This window comes from Lolium rigidum, chromosome 3 (assembly GCF_022539505.1).
Source record: "Lolium rigidum isolate FL_2022 chromosome 3, APGP_CSIRO_Lrig_0.1, whole genome shotgun sequence".
Lineage (NCBI taxonomy): Eukaryota > Viridiplantae > Streptophyta > Magnoliopsida > Poales > Poaceae > Lolium > Lolium rigidum.
In genome coordinates, this window is record NC_061510.1 from 15,781,048 (window position 1) to 15,802,341 (window position 21,294).

The following is a 21,294-nucleotide window of genomic DNA, read 5'->3' on the forward strand; positions in this document are numbered from 1 at the left end:
TTTCTTTCTCTCACAATACGTAGGAGGCCCGCACCTCCCGCACCCGCGCGGCGGCGCCGCGCCGCGCCGGGCGGCCCCCAGCGGCTCCCCTCCTCCCCCTCTCTCGGGCGCCTCCCTCCCGCCATCGCCAGGCAAAGCCCCGGAGGCGTGGCGGCGGCGGCGAACTTCCTCGACCGCGACAGGCATGGGGGCGCGGTTTCGAGCCGCCGGCGGCGGCGTTCCGCATCGGCCTGGTCGACGGTGGTGCCATGGAGCGGCGGCGGCCAAAGATCCTCGATGATCTCCATCAGTGGCGGGCGGCGGCGGTGGTTCGGGTCCGATCTGAGCCCTGATGGGCTCGGGAGAGCTATGACCATGCCTTGTTGCTGCGTCAACAACGATGACGGCTTCGTGGATGTTTCTGGGCTTGTTCCGCGACAGGAGGACGCCATGGGCGGTTACCCTGGGCATGGTGGTGGTGGCCTCCTCCTCCGCCGGAGGTGGTTGGCCGGTTGGGCTCGAAGGCGAGTTGGGAATGCACGGATGCCGGTGATAACCGAGCCCAAACTCCGGTCACGGCGGGCGATTGCGGCATTCACACACCGTTACCTTGCTGAAGACATCGCTATTGCAGCTCGTGTTTGCCCACTCGTGCCGCTCCAGGGGGAACCCTAGATCCATGGATCGGATGATGGCGGCGCTACCATGTCGTTTCCCTCCTGAGGGCATCATTCATGGAGTTCTGCATGGTCAGAGAGGCCAATGGATGGAGGTGGATCTTGGTAGAGTGGTGTTCATCTACCACGTTGACGTCGATGTTTCTCGGCGGCGTGGAGCTGCAGGGTATCGAAGACAGGCGCGAACTGCTGGACGCGTGCAGGATGGTGTAGCTGTCTGGCGTCATGGTGACATCAACGGCAGGTCTGGCAAGGTCAATGCGGTGATCCCTCTTGAAGATGGGTGCATGGAAGATGGCGGTAGTGATTTCTGTGGCGTTTGTGTTGGCGTGCGCTGAGAGTCTGCTTGACTGAATGTGCTTCTCACCTGCTATTGGGTGGCTTGGGAAGACTTTTAGTTTTTTGGATGATGTGAGTTGGTGTTTTGTCACCCTCTTCATCCCTCTGTAGGTTTAGCGAGGTGGCTTTGAGTTTCATCTTTTGTATTGCTCTTGTAAGGTGTTGTGAATAATCTAAGAAAAAATCTGTGTGCAGCCCTTGGATGCAGAAGCTGGGGTGAGTTTTCCCCATTTCGAAAAAAATGAAAATTCCTAGTGCTAAACTAATAAGCTAATAGAAACACCTCCTCCTTTGGATCAAGATCTATATGAGTTGAATTTTTTCCTCTTTAGTGGGAAGAGAACAATTGCTTTCTTCCTATTGTCTCTCATTACTGCCGGTACCACTTTCTTTGAACTGTCATACATCCTAACCATTTCTTCAACCTTTATGTTGTTGTAAACTAACACTAGCCCTTGCCGTCCATGCGCTTTCATCCTTAACATAATAGAGGGAGTCACATAATCCATACCCCTCTCCCCCCCATAATTGACGAATTCCTGACCGCTGTAGTTTTTTTGCACAAATTTTGCTCCATCACACTGAATATAGAGCTCCCACATCTCAGACTCGTGGCTACATTCAGAACAACCAAATAAATAAATCAATTGTAACCCTAAATGTAAGGATCCTAGTAGACACAAAATACATGCAATCCCCGATCTCTTATTTGCTTCATAATTAACAGTTTCAGAGCGATTCTCTTACTCGGCATCGAAGATGTAGTGGTTCATCGGTTCATTGGTCGATGTGTTGCCTTCCATGGTCCACGACTGCTGCCACGTGGGGCGCGAAGAACTAGCTGTCCGCTGCAGTTGGTGCTAGTCGCACAGATCGCCGCCACCCACGTCGCCGACTGAGCCGCTGTCAGTCGCTATTTCCTTTCGCGCGGGAGCAGTGGGAGGCGACGGGAGTGGACTAGCCTGTCTATACTCTCCCCTAGCCTAAGACCTAACGGCCGTTTGGTCCGTCCGTCAATCTAGCGCCACGTGAACCCTGCCAGTAGGCCCGACATGACAGTGGTTAAGCCTAGCCAGACGTGAAATTAGCGCTCTGCGTTGCAGCCCTACCCCAAAGTTGGTAATCAAGTATCATTTCACCTGAACTTTGTAGTTAAGGCTGGTCATAGTGGGGAGTAGCTTAGACTAGTAAGTTACTACATTCATAATGGATAGTAACTTATATGTGGTGTCATGCATTGTGTTATTATCATGTTGTAGACTCATCTTGCATTGAGGTGTGTGATGTTATGGTAACATAGCTACAGTTACCACCTCACACTTACTCTTCATTTATTGGTATACCATGTCACCAAAACGTTTTGAGACGTGTGATGTTACTAGCTAAATTACTCCTACTATGAGTAGTCAAGTGACACCGCAGTCTCAGTTGCGGTGGTTCATTTTCTCGTGGAGAACCAACCAACGCTAGTTACGATGCAGGCTCAGTCCGTTTGGCACTAGATGAACGTCCGATGCGACCAGCGAGCCGTCGATGTTGACTCGGCCGGGCAACACAACGAGCAAACTGACGCTAGCGAAATTCCCTGAGCCCGACGTGTTTGTCTAGTACGAATTGTCCAATGCAAGACAGAATTATTAAGCTGACGTACATACATTCGCGAAGAAAAGCAAAACCAAAAATTTACCCGTGCACTCCAACTTGAACGAATCCTGAACGATGTACGGCCCCCGTGTGGAAACACCCAGGCGGTTTGAGTTTTGGCATGCTGCCATGATGCTAACCCTTCAGAGGTTCAGACGAAGAAGTGGACATCACACCGTCTGCGCCTCAGCCTTTATAAGAACCCCATGGACATCGTCCTTAGCCGCCCTTTCACAGGTTCCCGTCGTTTCGTCCGTGTTCCAGTTCAGGGAAAGAACTTCCGTCTCTCGATCTGACTCCCTCCTCCGCTGCTACCTAGTGTCTATTGAAGGCTTCAGATGGCACAGGTACGCACGCATGCGAATTTGACAGTGTTTTCCATTGGTGTTTTACATGTCGGTCGTGGAAATCGTCTCCGTCGGTGAAATCTAAGCGGCGCTGGAAAAATTCGGCTGAAGAACGTACTCTTGGGGAATTGTTTGGTCACTGGTTGCTGGCGTTGGATTGCAGAAGGTGGTGCTCCGGATTCCCACCATGACCGACGACAAGATCAAGCAGAAAGCCATGGAGGCCGTCGCGGACATCTACGGTAAGCGCAACCAGACTACCAGAGACACAAGCCGTGAATCCTACCGTTGCTTGTAATTTTGGCTCTTCGAGACCCACACAAACACAAAGTTGCAGCCTATGTTTTGGCTCTGTTAGAAACCTATAACTTCAGCCCTGCAAAAAAAAAGAAACCTATAACTTCAGACTATATTATTTTCACGAGCAAGCAGAGAGCCTGTAAGGGATGTCAGAAAACCAAACGCAGTGTCATACTTCTCGTAGATCATTTCATCTGCTACTTTTCGGGGCATGGCTTCTGGCAAAGATCAATCCTCAGCCGAGCTATTCACGAAGGGATGCACCACCAATAATTATCGCTAGGTGGGATTTAATGGCGACACCTGACCAAACTTGGCCGTGTGGCCAAGTGCTGCAATCGTGGAACAGCCGCAGCGTATAAAATGGGAGGCCAAGTTGGTACAAAGAACTATAGATGGGTGGATGATTGCCCGTGTTTCGTGATGTCAGCAGTTCCTCACACAAAATAGCAATGTCTTCAGCAAACTATTTGCCTACTTCTAATGATAGTTTTTTTTTCTTATTTCTACTCGTGGGTGCAGGTATCGACTCGATAGCTGCGGACCTGAAGGACAACAAGATGACCATCATCGGCGACATGGACACGGTGGCCATAGCCAAGAAGCTCAAGAAGCTCGGCAAGATCGACATCGTCTCGGTCGGCCCCGCCAAGGAGGAGAAAAAGCCAGCGCCGGCAGAGAAGAAGGGCGATGAGAAGAAGGATGCTAAGAAGGACGAGAAGAAGCCGGCGGAGAAGAAAGATGACAAGAAGGAGGACAAGAAGTGAAAGCAACAAACTAGAGGCGAAAGAAAAACCCAACATCGTCACGCAAACGGCAAAAAAAGATGTCTTTGACATCTTGAGGCTCTAATTTTCTCAGTCAAGATAGGCAGTCTCCACTTTGAAATGAGATCACTTTGCGGACTGTACATATATAATAGAGCTCTACAGAAACCATATCACATCAGTGTACGCATACATACACGCCTCCAGCTTTGTCTGATTGATGAAATGGCACCTACTCAGCCGATGAGCCAATAGATATTCCGGGACTGCTTGCCATTTTTTCAGACAATGAAGACCACGTCAGACCGAAATCTCAATAGTTAATTATGTACAGTTCGGAGAATACCTCATACATACATGTGCATCCATTTCTAATTATGGTGGTCTTAATTTTTTAGCAGTAGCTGCAAACCTGAGGTGGCCTATGACAGGGACTTGTTATCTGCCTTTTGATGCATGCAGAAGATGGTCTATGCAATGGCGTTTGCCGTTTGGCGTGACAAAAGGAAAGCAGTGCTGCCTTTGTGTTAACTACAAGTTGCCACAGGTTGAAGCAAATTCGGCTTTGTTTTCATTTGTTTGATTTGATTTGTCGCCATTACTGAAGAAACACATGCAAAGTCGCTCATTTCCCGTCTCCCCTCTCTCGCGCTGCTACAGTAACTGCACGCCTTCTCAAAGAAACCGGGCCGATCCAAAGCCAATCTCACCGGCGCCGCCGGTCGAGATGGGTGGAGGGGAGGCGCCAGAGTGCATAGTCTAGCTAGGAGTAGTGACTTTATGCCAGTAGGGGGTTTGATGCCCAATAGTGCGAGTGGTGGAGGAGATCTGCCCGTCTGGATCTCGTCCGATTTAGGGTTCTTTCTCCTCTCTCTGCTTCTCCGGTGGTCGGAGGTGGGAGTAGAGAGGAAGACAGCCACTCACCTCAATAAAGAAGTGGCGGCGTACCACCTTCTGCAGATCGACTGCGGCGGGAGGCATTTTTCCCTGACCGGCCTCGGCGGCGAGGGGGGAAAGACGTACATGCTTGCGACCAACAGCGTCATCGAGCTCCTGGCCGGCCATGGAGGCGAGGAGGAGCACAGTGCCGCCAGATCTTCGGCGATTGCTGCAGGGTGGCCTTATCTGCGCTGTCTCTGGTGCTGCGGCAGAGCGCTCTTGCTGCTCCTCTTGGTCGGCCGTGGAGGCAAGAAAGAGGACACCGAAGGCGCTGCTGCTGCGCACTGGAGGCGGTGCCGTATCTACATCAACTTTCTCTGGTGGTCTCTCATCAAGCGCAAACACGCAGCTGCCGCCATGGCCGCTATGATCTGCAGCCGACGCGACGGCTGGTTCTCTGCCTCCAAGTCGGTGGCAACATCCTGTCCCCACTGGAGCTCGACGCCTACTTGCAGCCAAGTGATTCGTTCCCGGCGGCGAGGAGGTTGCCAGTGGGGGTGGGTTCTCGCCGGACGGAAGAGTTCGAGCTCCTTCTCTCCTTTCCTTGGCGGCGACGCTTCGAGGATGCCGGCGAGCGTCGACGGAGCCGCTCCAGGACCTGATTTCTTTTCTATATTTTGTTCTGGGGTGTTCTTTGTAAAGTTACAGGCCTTATCCTCTAATATAAGGTTCTTTAGGGCGAGTTCTGATAGGAGCCTGTATGCATATTGTACCCGTCTCCTGTTACTTTAATATATTACCACCTCCTATTTCAAAAAAAAACACATGCATATTCTCTCATGCGAAAAGAAAGTTGCCCTGGCACATCTAATCCTACCGGGGAACGGTTATGAGGCGTCCTCGCGTCGTCCCCCAGGGCGACGCCAGGGCGAACCCTAGCGCCGCCAGCCTTCGCCCCCCCTCGTGTCCCTCCCTCCGCCGCAGCCGTCGGCGTCGGCCACGGTGGCGGCGGGCCCCGGCGCCAAAGGGAGTCGGGGGGTGGTGGTGGCGGCGATCCGTTGTGGCGGCTGGGCCGGCGGCTGCAGGGAGGCGCGCACGGTGTCCGGGGCGGAGATCCCTTGGCGAGCGGCGGCGGATGCTCCCTCCATGGCCTTCCGGCGATGGTGGAGCTGGTGGCTGCGGGTCTAGTTCCCGCATAGACCCGTCGTCGGTTCAGCTGACGGCACAAGAAGGGGGCAGCGACCTTGTGAGGCGTAGATGGTGTAGTATGATACGTCTCAAACGTATCTATAATTTCTTATGTTCCATACTAGTTTTATGACAATACTCACATGTTTTATATACACTTTATATCATTTTTATGCATTTTCCGGCACTAACCTATTAACAAGATGCCGAAGCGCCAGTTCCTGTTTTCTGCTGTTTTTGGTTTCAGAAATCCTACACAGGAAATATTCTCGGAATTGGACGAAACAAAAGCCCACGGTCTTATTTTCCACGGAGTCTTCCAGAAACACCGAAGAGGAGACAAAGAGGGGCCACGAGGCGGCCACACCATAGGGGTGCGCGGCCCCACCCCTGGCCGCGCCGCCATATGGGGTGGGCCCCTCGGGCGTCCCCCGACTCTGCCCCTTCGCCTATATAATCCTTCCGTCGCGAAAACCCTAGTACCGAGAGCCACGATACGAGAAAAGTTACTGAGACACCGCCACCGTCAACCCCATCTCGGGGGGTTCTGAAGATCGCCTTCGACACCCTGCCGGAGAGGGGAATCATCACCGGAGGGCTCTACATTACCATGCCCGCCTCCGGACTGATGCGTGAGTAGTTCATCCTTGGACTATGGGTCCATAGCAGTAGCTAGGTGGTTGTCTTCTCCTCTTGTGCTATCATGTTTAGATCTTGTGAGCTGCCTATCATGATCAAGATCATCTATTTGTAATGCTACATGTTGTGTTTGTTGGGATTCGATGAATATGGAATATTATGTCAAGTTGATTATCGATCTATCATATATGTGTTGTTTATGATCTTGCATGCTATCCGTCGCTAGTAGAGGCTCTGGCCAAGTTGATACTTGTAACTCCAAGAGGGAGTATTTATGCTCGATAGTGGGTTCATGTCTCCATTGAATCTGGGAGTGACAGCAACCCCTAAGGTTGTGGATGTGCTGTTGCCACTAGGGATAAAACATCAATGCTTTGTCTAAGGATATTTGTATTGTTTACATTGTACTTAATGCAATTGTCTGTTGTTTGCAACTTAATACTGGAAGGGGTGCGGATGCTAACCCGAAGGTGGACTTTTTAGGCATAGATGCATGCTGGATAGCGGTCTATGTTCTTTGTCGTAATGCCCTAAGTAAATCTCATAGTAGTCATCATGATATGTATGTGCATTGTTATGCCCTCTCTATTTGTCAATTGCCCAACTGTAATTTGTTCACCCAACATGCTATTTATCTTATAGGAGAGACACCGCTAGTGAACTATGGACCCCGGTCCATTCTTTTACATCTGAAATACAATCTACTGCAATCATTGTTCTCTGTTGTTCTTTGCAAGCAAACATCATTCTCCACACCATATGTTTAATCCTTTGTTTACAGCAAGCCGGTGAGATTGACAACCTCACTGTTAAGTTGGAGCAAAGTATTGTGATTGTGTTGTGCAGGTTCCACGTTGGCGCCGGAATCCCTGGTGTTGCGCCGCACTACACTCCTTCACCAACAACCTTCACGTGGCCTTCATCTCCTACTGGTTCGATAACCTTGGTTTCTTACTGAGGGAAAACTTGCTGCTGTACACATCACACCTTCCTCTTGGTGTTCCCAACGGACGTGTGCTTCACGCGTCATCTAGCTATTTTTCTGGCGCCGTTGCCGTGGAGATCAAGACACGCTGCAAGGGGAGTCTCTCACATCCAATCTCTTTACTTTGTTTATTGTCTTGCTTTATTTTATTTTCTGTCTTGTTTGCTTCCTTTATATCAAAAACACAAAAAAATTAGTTACTTGCATTTAATTTATTTTGTTATCATGTCTAGTCCTGTACTTGTTACTCTATCACCTGAGGAATTGATCTTTACTTTTAAACAAGGGGATGAGGAGAGTTTTAAAGAAGCTTGGTCTAGAATTTTTGATTCGTATTGTAAAACTGAACCTAAAATGACTCTAAGCCTGCTTCTTAGTAACTTTTATTTTGGGCTTATTCTTCGCTATAGATATGCTTTGGATGCTGTAGTGGGAGGAGATTTCCTTCACTGCGATGGGGATCAAGCTTTTAATGCCATAAAAAATTGGTTACATCATCTAGCTCCGCTAATAATTTTGATTCATCTCTTGCTAGCATTCATAATAGATTAAACACTCTCGAAACAAATATATCTTGTTTAAAAGAAGGGTACAACCAGATTTGTGAATATTATGATTATGTTCCAGTAAGCTTTGAACCTTCAATGTGGATCCCTACTATTAAGGTTGCTATTTGTGGTGAAACTTTTTATGCCCGTTGTGATATTATATCTGAGTTTTGCCTTATGCCTAAAAGTATTTATGAATCTTTGAAACTTTGGGGAATTACTGAAGGTGGAGAAGGAATAACTCTTACTGATAATTCTGTTATAATTCCTAAGGGGATAGCTGAAGGTGTGTTCACAACCTTTCTTGGAAGAACGGTATCCACTGATTATCTCGTTATTGAATGTGTAGGGACAGGACAAATCACACTTGGAAGATCCCTGCTAAAACTCTTGTGAGCAACCGTAGATGTGGGAAAAGGAACTCTAAATTTTACCTCTACACCCAGATGCGGTCATGTATTCCCTAGACCAAAGAGTAAGAATAAGAGTAAGAAGGATAGGCGCAAAGCCCCTGGTAATACTGTTAATGCTTCTTCTCTTGATGCTACTTGATTTACACTTTCTGCGCCTAGCTGAAAGGCGTTAAAGAAAAGCGCTTATGGGAGACAACCCATTATTTTATTTCTGCAATTTTTGTTTTTTATTTGAGTCAAGGTGCTTGTTACTACTGTAGCAATACCTTTGTATCTTTACTTTATTGCATTGTTATGCCAAGTAAAGTCTTTGATAGAAGGTTGATACTAGATTTGGATTTCTGCGCAGAAACAGATTTTTAGCTGTCACGAATTTGAGTTGTTCTCTCTGTAGGAGAATCTAAAAATTCTGTAAAAATTCATGAGTAATCCTCAGATATGTAAGCAACTTTCATTCAATTTGAGCTTCTTCATCTGAGCATGTTAAGTGCCTCGACAAAATTCGTCTTTACTGGATCGTTCTGTTTTGACAGATTCTGCCTTTTATTTCACATTGCCTCCTTTACTGTGTTTGAGTGGATTTCTTTGCTCCATTAAATTTCAGTAGCCTTGGGTAATGTCCAGAAGTGTTGGGAATGATTATGTCCTTGCTGAACATGTGAATTTTTGATTATGCACTAACCCTCTAATGAGATTGTTTTGAGTCTGGTGTGAAGGAAGTTTTCAAGTATCAAGAGAGGAGGATGATATAATATGATCAAGAAGAGTGAAAATTCTAAGCTTGGGGATGCTCCCGTGGTTCATCCCTGCATATTTCAAGAAGACTCAAGCATCTAAGCTTGGGGATGCCCAAGGCATCCCCTTCTTCATCAACAACATATCGTGGTCACCTCTAGTGAAACTATATTTTTATTCCGTCACATCTTATGTGCTTTATTTGGAGCGTCTCGTGTGCTTTTATTTTTGTTTGTGTTTGAATAAATTCGGATCCTAGCATTCCTTGTGTGGGAGAAAGACACGCTCCGCTTTTTCATATTGAACACTGGTGTTCTTAGTTTTACTTTTAATGTTCAAGGCGAAAGTTGAAAACCGCTTTTGCTATTTGGTTGAAAACAGAAAATGCTTCATGTGGTAATTGGTATATTGTCTTGAATAATTTGATACTTGGCAATTGTTTTGAGCTCTCAAGTAGATCATGTTTAAGCTCTTGCATCATGTGGTTTAAACCTATTAGTGGAGAACTACCGTAGAGCTTGTTGAAATTTGGTTTGCATGATTGGTCTCTCTAAAGTCTAGATATTTTCTCGGTAAAAGTGTTTGAGCAACAAGGAAGACAAGTGTATAGTCTTATAATGCTTGCAATATGTTATTATGTAAGTTTTTGCTGTACCGGTTCATACTTGTGTTTGCTTCAAACAACCTTGCTAGCCAAAGCCTTGTACTGAGAGGGAATGCTTCTCGTGCATCCAAAACCTTGAGCCAAAACTTATGCCATTTGTGTCCATCATAACTACCTACTATGTGGTATTTTTCTGCCATTCCAAGTAAATTGCTTGCGTGCTACCTTTAAAAAAATTCATTCCTTGTCTTTGCAATACATAGCTCATGGGAAAGTAGCCTAAAAAACTATTGTGGTAATGAATATGTCGCTTATGTATCTTAGTTCTTATAAGTTGCTTGTTGAGCGGTAACCATGTTTCTGGGGACGCCATCAACCTGTCACACCTTTGTTGAATATCATGTGAGTTGCTATGCATGTTCGTCTTGTCCGAAGTAAGGGAGATTTGCCATGAGTTAAATGGTTTGAGTATGCATATTGTTAGAGAAGAACATTGGGCCGCCAACCAAAGCCATGTATCATGGTGGAAGTTTCAGCTTGGACATTAATCCTCAAATCTCTTATGAGAATATTATCTCGTTGTTGAATGCTTAAAGCATAAAAGAGGAGTCCATTATCTCGTTTTCTATGTTGTCCCGGTATGGATGTCCTCAAGTTGAGATCTATCAAAATTGAGAGATCAAATGCGATCTATCTCCTTGGACCTTTGTACATGTGGCATAGAGGTACCCCTTTGTGACACTTGGTTGAAACATATGTAATGCAATGATAATCCATGGAAATCCGAGCTAATTAGGACAATGTGCGAGCACTATTAGTATTCGATGCATGAGGCTTGCAACTTATAGGAGGTTTTATGCATAACACATGTGAATTATTACTACCGTTGACAAAATTGTTTCCATGTTTTCAAAATAAAAAGCTCTAGCACATGAGTAATCCCTGCTTCCCTCTGCGAAGGGCCTTTCTTTTACTTTATGTTGAGTCAGTTTACCTACTTCTTTCTGTCTTAGAAGCAAACACTTGTGTCAACTGTGTGCATTGATTCTTACATACTTGCTTATTCGCACTCATCATATTACTTTGTGTTGACAATTATCCATGAGATATACATGTTGAAAGTTGAAAGCAACTGCTGAAACTTAAATCTTTCTTTGTGTTGCTTCAAAACCTTCTATTAAGAATCTATTGCTTTATGAGTTAACTCTTATGCAAGACTTGCTGATGCTTGTCTTGAAAGTACTATTCATGAAAAGTCTTTGCTATATGATTCAGTTGTTTAGTCATTAACTATTTGTTAACAAACTATAAACCATTGCTTTGAATCACTTCATTCAACTCATATGCTTTACAATAGTATTGATCAAGATTGATAGTAGCATGTCACTTCAGAAATTATCCTTTTTATCGTTTACCTACTCGAGGGCGAGTAGGAACTAAGCTTGGTACGTATCAAACGTATCTATAATTTCTTATGTTCCATGCTAGTTTTATGACAATACTCACATGTTTTATATAAACTTTATATCATTTTTATGCATTTTCCGGCACTAACCTATTAACAAGATGCCGAAGCGCCGGTTCTCGTTTTCTCGCTGTTTTTGGTTTCAGAAATCCTACACAGGAAATATTCTCGGAATTGGACGAAACAAAAGCCCACGGTCTTATTTTCCACGGAATCTTCCAGAACACCGAAGAGGAGACGAAGAGGGGCCACGAGGCGGCCACACCATAGGGGGGTGCGGCCCCACCCCTGGCCGCGCCGCCATATGGGGTGGGCCCCTCGGGCGTCCCCGACTCTGCCCCTTCGCCTATATAATCCTTCCGTCGCGAAAACCTAGTACCGAGAGCCACTATACGAGAAAAGTTACTGAGACGCCGCCGCCATCAACCCCATCTCGGGGGTTCTGAAGATCGCCTCCGGCACCCTGCCGGAGAGGGGAATCATCACCGGAGGGCTCTACATCACCATGCACGCCTCCGGACTGATGTGTGAGTAGTTCATCCTTGGACTATGGGTCCATAGCGGTAGCTAGATGGTTGTCTTCTCCTCTTGTACTATCATGTTTAGATCTTGTGAGCTGCCTATCATGATCAAGATCATCTATTTGTAATGCTACATGTTGTGTTTGTTGGGATTCGATGAATATGGAATATTATGTCAAGTTGATTATCGATCTATCATATATGTGTTGTTTATGATCTTGCATGCTCTCCGTCGCTAGTAGAGGCTCTGGCCAAGTTGATACTTGTAACTCCAAGAGGGAGTATTTATGCTCGATAGTGGGTTCATGTCTCCATTGAATCTGGGGAGTGACAGCAACCCCTAAGGTTGTGGATGTGTTGTTGCCACTAGGGATAAAACATCAATGCTTTGTCTAAGGATATTTGTATTGTTTACATTAGTACTTAATGCAATTGTCTCGTTGTTTGCAACTTAATACTTGGAAGGGGTGCGGATGCTAACCCGAAGGTGGACTTTTTAGGCATAGATGCATGCTGGATAGCGGTCTATGTTCTTTGTCGTAATGTCCTAAGTAAATCTCATAGTAGTCATCATGATATGTATGTGCATTGTTATGCCCTCTCTATTTGTCAATTGCCCAACTGTAATTTGTTCACCCAACATGTTATTTATCTTATAGGAGAGACACCGCTAGTGAACTATGGACCCCGGTCCATTCTTTTACATCTGAAATACAATCTACTGCAATCATTGTTCTCTGTTGTTCTTTGCAAGCAAACATCATTCTCCACACCATACGTTTAATCCTTTGTTTACAGCAAGCCGGTGAGATTGACAACCTCACTGTTAAGTTGGGGCAAAGTATTGTGATTGTGTTGTGCGAGGTTCCACGTTGGCGCCGGAATCCCTGGTGTTGCGCCGCACTACACTCCTTCACCAACAACCTTCACGTGGCCTTCATCTCCTACTGGTTCGATAACCTTGGTTTCTTACTGAGGGAAGACTTGCTGCTGTACGCATCACACCTTCCTCTTGGGGTTCCCAACAGACGTGTGCTTCACGCGTCATCATGGTACTGGCGTCCAAGACCGCGTGGTGTGGCAGTCCCGATCTGAGATCTGGGTCCTGTGTGTCTCGGATGGTGCGTACTCTGATTCCTCCTTCGTTTTCGCTGGCTAGCAGATGGCGGCGAGGGGGCTTGTTCGTCTGTTTCGCGGTTTGAACGGGGTTGTCCTAGGGTTTCTCTTGCGCGAAGATGGAGACTTTCCTGAGGTCTGTTTTTCTTGATCTGGCCGGAGTGTTGAGTTCCGGAAGGCGCCGCCGATGAATGGAACAGTGCATTTTGCGTGGAGTTTTGGTGGATCGGGTGGTATTCGGTCGTGCGCATCCAATGTTTTATTCTAGCCGTTTGGTTATGGAGGGAGCGACGCGAAGCTCTATTCTGTGTTGACATCAAGTGACATTTTGGTCCATGGTGAAGCCAGAAGAAGAGAATATCATGAAGGCCGGATCGGAGGACTAGCTAATGGAGGTTCAAGTCTCTACGCTATTGAGGGACTGGCTTGGTGTTCCGGGCTTCGCAGTAGTGGTATGAAAGCGGGGCGGCAACACATGTGAATTCAGTGTGAAAATCCAAGGTTTGGCCTTAACTGCTTGTGCCTGGCAATGACCTTGTTGGAAGCATTGTTTTGAGAGCGGGGACTATTGTCAGGGTGAAAACCTAAGATGTTTGGTGCGGACGACAGCGGTGTTAGTGCACTGTTTCATTCTTGGAGGCGTCGCTTTTGGAGAGTCTGTATTTCAGGTGTTGTATTGGTGGCGGATGTATTGTTGTTGCTAGGCCTAGAATACTGTAGCGGGACTTTTGTTTCTTAATTTTATTTTCTCTTTTTTGGTTGTGTGCATCCGTACTGCCACTAGGGTGGGGCATTGTTGCAAAGGCTGGGTGTAATTGGTATCTTTCGATATTAATATATTCCCTTTATCGAAAAAAAATCCTACCGGGGAAGCCACGGGTTTCTCCTTATATGCTCGCCGCTCGGGCAACTGATGGGGGTGGGACACCGGATCTCCGTCACAACGTTGTAATATGACCTCTTAGAGTTAGGTTTCGCTTCCCTGGTTGCGGTGCTATGCAGAAAAGAATAACGTTTCTTCGACTCTTCCATCTTGTGAGTGGCGGTCTCTTCGACGATGTCTTCATTCTGCTTCCGTATTTTGCATATGGTCTTTCGCCTCCGGGCCTCTGCAACAACTAGAGATGCACACAACCATTAAGCATGAGTATTAAAATTTTTAATCTTGGTAAGATTAAAACATAATACTCAGGATAAATTGCATGAGTACCAGGTCTAGCCTAGGCTTCAAGTATAAATAGAAACTTAAATTCGCGTTCGCGAGGATTTGAACTCAGGTGCTAGGTTTGTACATCCGCACCCTAACCATTTGAGCTAAGGGTAAGACACATCGTCATACAACATAGATTTCTGCACCCAACCTCCCCCAACCCTAAACCAACCTCCCGCCGCCGCCGGTGGCGCTGCCGGGCTAAGCCCACGTGGCGTGGCGGCGGTGGATCTCCTCCTGCTGCGCTGGGGGGGGGGGGGAAATCCCTCCTCGAAAGTTGGTGAAGGCAAGCCGACGGTGGCTAGCAGCGAAGGCCAGTAGGCGGCGGACAAGGTCGTCGATCTGTGCCGCAACACCTGCAGCATCTCCCGCCTCCCATTGGTGCGAGGTGCTGCTCCTCGGCTTCTCTTGCGGCACGAGCACGCCTGGGGCAGCGACTCTAGGTTGGATGGCGGAGGCGACCCTCTTGTTTGCCAGAGATGGTCGGCCTGGGGATGGGGTGGGGGGTCTAACGATTTGCCACCGAGTCCCAGCAGCGAGATGGGGAGGCATGGAAACCGGCGATGGCCGAGGAAGGCATGCCCATCCTAGTTGTCGCCGGTGGAGGGTTGGCCGGCTACAAGGTGTTGCCCATTCGCTTGGTGTCGCCGCTTTGCCTCGGTCGGCCAGGGATGGCCGGCGGCGTTGGGGCTCGACCTGAATAATGGTGGCGGTCCTAGGGTCTCTCTTGTGCGAAGATGAAGACCTGAATGAGGTATGTTCGTTTAGATCTGGCAGGAGTGATGTGTTCCGGAAGGCTCCGTCGGCGAATGTAACAGTGCACCTTATGCCTGGATTTCACTGGACCAGGTGGTATTCGATCGTGCGCAATTATGCTTTTATTCCGACCGCTTGGTTCTAGAGGGAGCGGCGCAAAGCTTTGTTCTGTTTTGCCATCAGATGACATTCTGGTTCATGGTGAATTAGAGGCGGAGAATATCGTGAAGGCTAGATTAGAGGACTAGAAATGGAGGTTCGAGTCTGTTGAGGGATTTTCTTTTGGTATTTTGGGTTTCGCTGCAGCAATATGCAAGTGGGGCGGCAACATAGGTGAAGTTCAGAGTCTTAGCTTTCAGGGTGAAAATCCAAGGTCTGACCAATTGGTCGTGCCTGGCGATGACATTGTTGAAGGCACTGGGGACTATCTACAGGGTGAAAACCTAAGATATTTGGATCGGGCGACGACGACGCTTGTGCACTGTTTCCTTTTTGGAGACGTCGCTTTTTGAGAACCGGGAGTTCAGGTGTCGCTTTCTTAATTTTTTTTTTTGCTGTGTGCATCCGTACTATCATTAGGATATTGCGTTGTTGCAAATATATTCCTTTTATCTCTCGATATTAATATATTCCTTTTATCAAAAATATGGTCTTTGGCCTTGTCACGAGTTGTTTGTCTACTCCTAGTTTTGGGTTGTGGGACCCTTAAAAAATGTTTTGTGTTGCCAGTAGGCCTTGTGCTTGCACTGAACCACTTATGGTCTCTGGAGATGGCTGTCAATCGCATTGATGCAGGCCTGTAAATCAAGGCCCAAAATTTCTGCTGAGACTGGACAATGTAAGAGAGTAACAATGAGAAACACATCACTACCTTTCATTCTCCGATGACATCGTGATAGCATATACACGTGCCACTTTCTGGTGTACCGTATAGGGCCTGTGAGCTCGTCTAGGATTTAGCTCACATGGTGGATCTAGAATGAGGATTCCGTAGCATGAATTCCATCTGCAACTAGAAATAGCAAGCAATTGGCGAGACACCGTTTTGTTCCTCTCAACCTCCCTCACGTATATTCTAGTTACAATCGGGCCGAAGTCAGTTTCATCCAAGCAAAATTGACACGGAGCCAATTCCCCTCCTTTAGTAAACGGTTACAAGGCTTAGTTAGCCCATTTTGGGCCTGCTAGCCAGGCCGTCTTGCGGTGTTGTCAGATGGACTGCTACTATGTAAGTCCATTATGTGGTCCATCTTTAGAACCTTCTCCCCCTTTGAAGGGGCTTGACCCCAAGCCAGAGCCCTCGGGAACTGCTGCTTCAAGGAATGGTGGCCGTCCCAGATCGTAGTAGAAACATCATAGCTGCTCCACTGGATCAGGCCTTGCACGATGTTTCTGTTCTCGATATGCTTCACATTGTGTTGAGTACTTCAATTGGCACTTGCAATGTAGGATCATCAATGTGCAAGAGCTGGGAAACTTGGAAAATCGGGTGAATCTCGCTAGTAGCTGAAAGGAGGAGACAATATGCCACTGCACCTATTCGCTTCTCAACCACATATGGACCTGGTACCAGAAAGCCAGCGTGCGATGCTCACGGTGGACAACAGAAGACTACACATACGACCACGGCTTCAGGAAAACTCTCCCACCAACAACAAATATGCGCTCAATGCGGTACCAGAAAGCTTTTTGACGTCGTTGGGCCCGTAGCAAAGGTTGTCGAACAAGCTCATTCACAAGGGTGTGATGGGCCAACCAATCGTCGATATCAGGTGACGGGAGTGCATAATCAGCAGAAACACCAAAGTATCCAGGAGAATGACCATAGAGCACTTCGAAGGGTTTATTGGGAGGAATGCTAATTGGTGTTATACAAATATTCACACAAAGAGAACCAGCGAAATCACTTTTTAGGAAGAGCACTAGTAAAGCAATGAAGGTAACACTCAATTTGTTGGTTAACACATTCAGTCTTCCCCTTAGTCTTGGGAATATACGCCAAATTCATCTGCAATTCTATGCTAGTACACATAACCAACTGATGCCATAGCCGGCTAGTAAAAACAGGCCCCGGTCTAAGACGATGAACTTGGGAGGAAGTGGCTCATACTGGGATTTTCTTTTTTCTTCTAGGTTTGGCATAACGTGTACCTCGAATTGGGGGCGGAACATACACCTACGTAGGTTTCTCCCGAACATCCTTCTCTGCGGTGTACACGATGCCTGACGACGAAGTACTTGAGCGCGGAGTTGGTGGTGCCAAGATCTTCACGGACAGGTCTAGGAGCCCTTCTCGCGCGTGTTCTAGCAGAAGCGGCAATGTCCACTTCGAGATCTTCACGCAAGCTCTCAAGCTTATGCAAGAGGCTCTGGATCAACTCCTCCCCCACCGATGCAATCTAGCCTTCCTAGTGTTCCTTGAGCTTGTGGCCGAGGGCGTCCGAGATGTTTCTCTTTAGCATATCGAAGAGCAACTTGTGCTCGCTCGACATCCCCTCCACTGCTTCTCGCCACTGTATGGTGGTGGTGGTGCGGCACATCCAGGTCTCGGCAGTTCTGATACCAAATTGTGAGATCATCTACGATTCAGCTCACATGCTGTTGACTGCCAAAACCCACCGGCGGGCAGCGGCCTTGTCAACACTGTAGAGCCGGGGGGAGCCTAGAGCTGCGGCTGGCTGAGACCCCTCCGAGCGACGGCCCGCAATGCTCTTCTGGTCACACGCGGCGTTGCGAAGTGCAAGGGCGTGCCACCTGACCTATACCTGGTCGGGAAGGTGATGAGATTGCCTCGCTTAGTTTCTGCGTGGGCATACATGTAAACGTTAAATACGAGCCTCGATCGGCTCTCGAGTTATCTCGTGAATCGGCTCAAAGAGCCGATCCACCCATGATCCGTACGGGGTGTACGAATACTTGGTGGTCCCGCTTGATCAAGATGTAGCTAATGAGATCTACGACGATTTAGGGTTTTCACCACATAATCGGATCATCCTACTCCGAGGTTGGGCCGGATGGCCACGCACGGTGCTCGTAAGCCGATCCTAAACAAGGCCAAAAAACCAACATGAAGTTGATCCTAGGAACATCCCGTTTAGGACTTGCGAACGCCACCCTACATGCCACGGGATCCTCCCCTTTGTAAGGCCAAACTATTGCGGATATTAAACTAATCCTTGTAGAACAAGGAGCAATCGTAACGGATCAGATCTACTAAATAATGATCAAGCGGGGTGCCGCCCCCACACCTGAGATAGGCGTGAGGACGGCTAGATATGCAAGGGTTGCACTACGTAAGCATGCTTAAACGAAGAACAATGCTAACCCTAACACATCTAATGATAACTACGTTGCTCGCCATCAAAAGCGCTTCGGTACGAGCAACGCATGAACAACGTGGGGCTTGTGCTGCCTAGATCGCAAGATGCGATCTAGGCAGCATGTCGCTTACCGATAGAAACCCTCGAGATGAAGGAGTTGGCGATGCGCCGAGATTGGTTTGTTTTTGGGGTTGAACGTGAGTTGTTGTTTATTCCATAAACCCTAGGTACATATTTATAGTCCAGGGGACTTTCTAATGAGGGCGTGCACTAAACCGTGCACGACTAAAATTCTATCTCTTATAATAAACTACTAAATAAAGATACACGGGCAATTCAGCCCAAGACCCTTCATGCCGGGCCGCCTTAGAATCCTTCCACGGGTAATCTTCCAAGCCCGGCCCACCTGCGGATTCGTCTAAAATCTGGTGATAACACATGCCCCCCTGGTTTTGGAAATAACATTTCCAAAATCATTATGTTTTCCCTTCGAGAGGTCACGTCGTAGCGGAGCGGAGCCGTTACGGCATCGCGTCATCATTATGCCCTCGTCTTCTCGCCTTCTCTAAAAATCCCGACAGCTTTAGCATCGATCCCTTGGAAGTTGTAATGGCATTAATCCTTCACCAGATTCATCATTATTTAACCGCGCCGACTCGGTTAGCTCTCTCTCATATCCTCTATTCCATCCCAGCTATCGGCACCAAAAAACCCTCTCCTCCTCGTAGCAATGTCTTCCTCTTCCTCTTCTTTCTCAAAACTCTTCCCCCAATCTTCGCCAAAGAAGAAGACCGAGGGCAGCCTCCACCCCGCAGGTGAACCCCTTCTCCTCCGGACAAGGAGGAAAAGAAGGAGAAGCAGCGAAGGCCAAAGCCTCTCCTTCCGCCCAGCTCCCGCCGAGAAGCGCCCCCGCATGTGGGCGGACAGCGAGGACGAGGATGATGACGAAGAGGAAGAGGAGGAGGACGACTCCTCCTCCTCCATTGGGTACCCGCCGACCAAGCGCTTCCGCTCCTGGGCGGACAGCGAGGATGATGATGATGACGAGGAGGAAGAGGCTCCGGCCAAGGGCTGGGGCAGCAGCGACGAAGAGCTCCCTGGGAGCAGCGCCGACGACGTCGACGGAGGCGATGACGAGGACAGCGACGACTAGTAGTATAGGACTAGTAGCAGCAGTGCACTAGGCACCAGATCCCTCTTTTGAGAGCCATCGGCTCTTTCTTGTAAAGCCGCTCCTTGGAATTAATGAAATTGTTCTTTCCATTTATCCTTTAATCGCTCCAATTTCATTCCCTCCGTTTGCCATGCTAAGACCGACGGCAACGCGTCGGACTTCTTTCCTTTCTTGCAAGAACAGACACAGTCCAAGCCCGGTACTAGGCGTCGGCTTTTCCTTCCCGGTTCCTGCCCGAGACGGCCATGATGCGGCCGCGGCCGAGGTAACCTTGATCGGCTCCCAAGAACGAGGGCATCTTCCGGGCTTGTTGCCCCCGAGTCTCAGCCAAGGTAAAGCAGAGCTGTATGGACCTAGGCTCGATCATGTCTGAGGGAACTCCTTATGCCGAGCTAGCCGATTTAAGTATACATCGGCTTCCCAAAAAACGGAGAGCCCTCAAGGTGAGCTGCCCCCCGAGTTTCAGTCCCTGCCGGCCAGACAGGCTCCCTGACATTGATCTGATCATTGATCTGATCCACGCGCCCATGCTGCTCCTGACATTGTCCTTGAAGAAATCTCCCTTGAGTCGATGGCCCTGCATCGGCTTTCATGTCCTTAAGTCGATGCCTGCTGCATCGGCTGTGCTCGAAAAGTTTCGAATTTTCACTTTTTATTTTTACGGCCGACCTGTGCATCGGCCCCCATATTTCAATACCCGTCAACAAAAGATGAGATGCTTCTGTTGTATACCCTCATATTTCCATATACCCAGGTGCCCCCCGAGCCGATTCTCGTCAAGAAAATTGATGGTATCGGCTCCGTTGGATAACATGTTGAACCCGAGCGAGAGAGGTAGGTGAGGATAATTTTGGCCGATTGCTGGAATCGGCCTCCACGTTGCTTGTTCGTTGAAGGTTTTGTAAGTTCCCTTCGTAAATTTTTGGGGCCGATCACAAGGATCAGCCTCTCCTGGTTTGCCCATTGGTTTGATCTTGCTACTTGGTCGGGCTGGATGAAACCAACCCAACCTCCGACTTGATGCGCCCGTCGTCGTCCACCTTGTGTGCTCCGTAGAGTCGTGGAGCGCTACGCTCCGTCGGCAAGACGAGTACCATGTTTGTGCCGGCCGATGTCTCATCATCGGCTTTCCTTTGTTTAGGGCGCCACTCCATTTTCCGTGGACGACCCTCTTCATCCGGGGTTCGCTGAACTTTTGCAGCCAGTGTCGGGCCGTGCCTTCCTTAGCGTATGCGGGTACAACCTTTCGGCTTCCTCCGGGCCGCGCAATCGCTGAACCTCGCGCTTCTGGGAACGACTGAGTCCGTCAGGGCACCACCTCGGCCGGTGGTACCTGTCTTCTTCCACTTCTCCCTCGTCTTCTGAATCTTCAAGATCTGCCCAACGAGGTGACTCAGCGCATTTGCTTTGTGGCGGGAGAGGCCCTAAGCGCTCGAACACAGACACGTTGGCTGCCTCCTTCTTTTTCTGATTGCATTCTGGGCAATTGCCGATTGTGGGCAATCGGCTCATTCCTGAATCCCAGCAGTGTCTGAAGAAGGGGCAGTCCCAGTGTCTGTTGTTGTCATCTTGCTCCCTGGATGCTTCCGCGGCACAGCGCTCGTGCTCCTCCTCATCGTGATCCTGCCGACGATATCTTCTGGCTTCTCTAGCCAAACGATCTTCTCTATCACCGTAATTGGGTCGCC

General features: G+C 48.3%; 1 protein-coding gene across 1 annotated transcript; it reads left to right on the forward strand.

Moving 5' to 3' along the window:
* Positions 1-2,920: 2,920 nt before the first annotated feature.
* Positions 2,921-4,386, forward strand: LOC124694769 (heavy metal-associated isoprenylated plant protein 39-like). Its single transcript, XM_047227721.1, has 3 exons — positions 2,921-2,986; positions 3,150-3,228; positions 3,809-4,386. Exons 1-3 carry the CDS (start codon positions 2,978-2,980, stop codon positions 4,051-4,053), a joined length of 333 nt encoding a protein of 110 aa, XP_047083677.1. The 5' UTR covers positions 2,921-2,977; the 3' UTR covers positions 4,054-4,386.
* Positions 4,387-21,294: the final 16,908 nt, after the last annotated feature.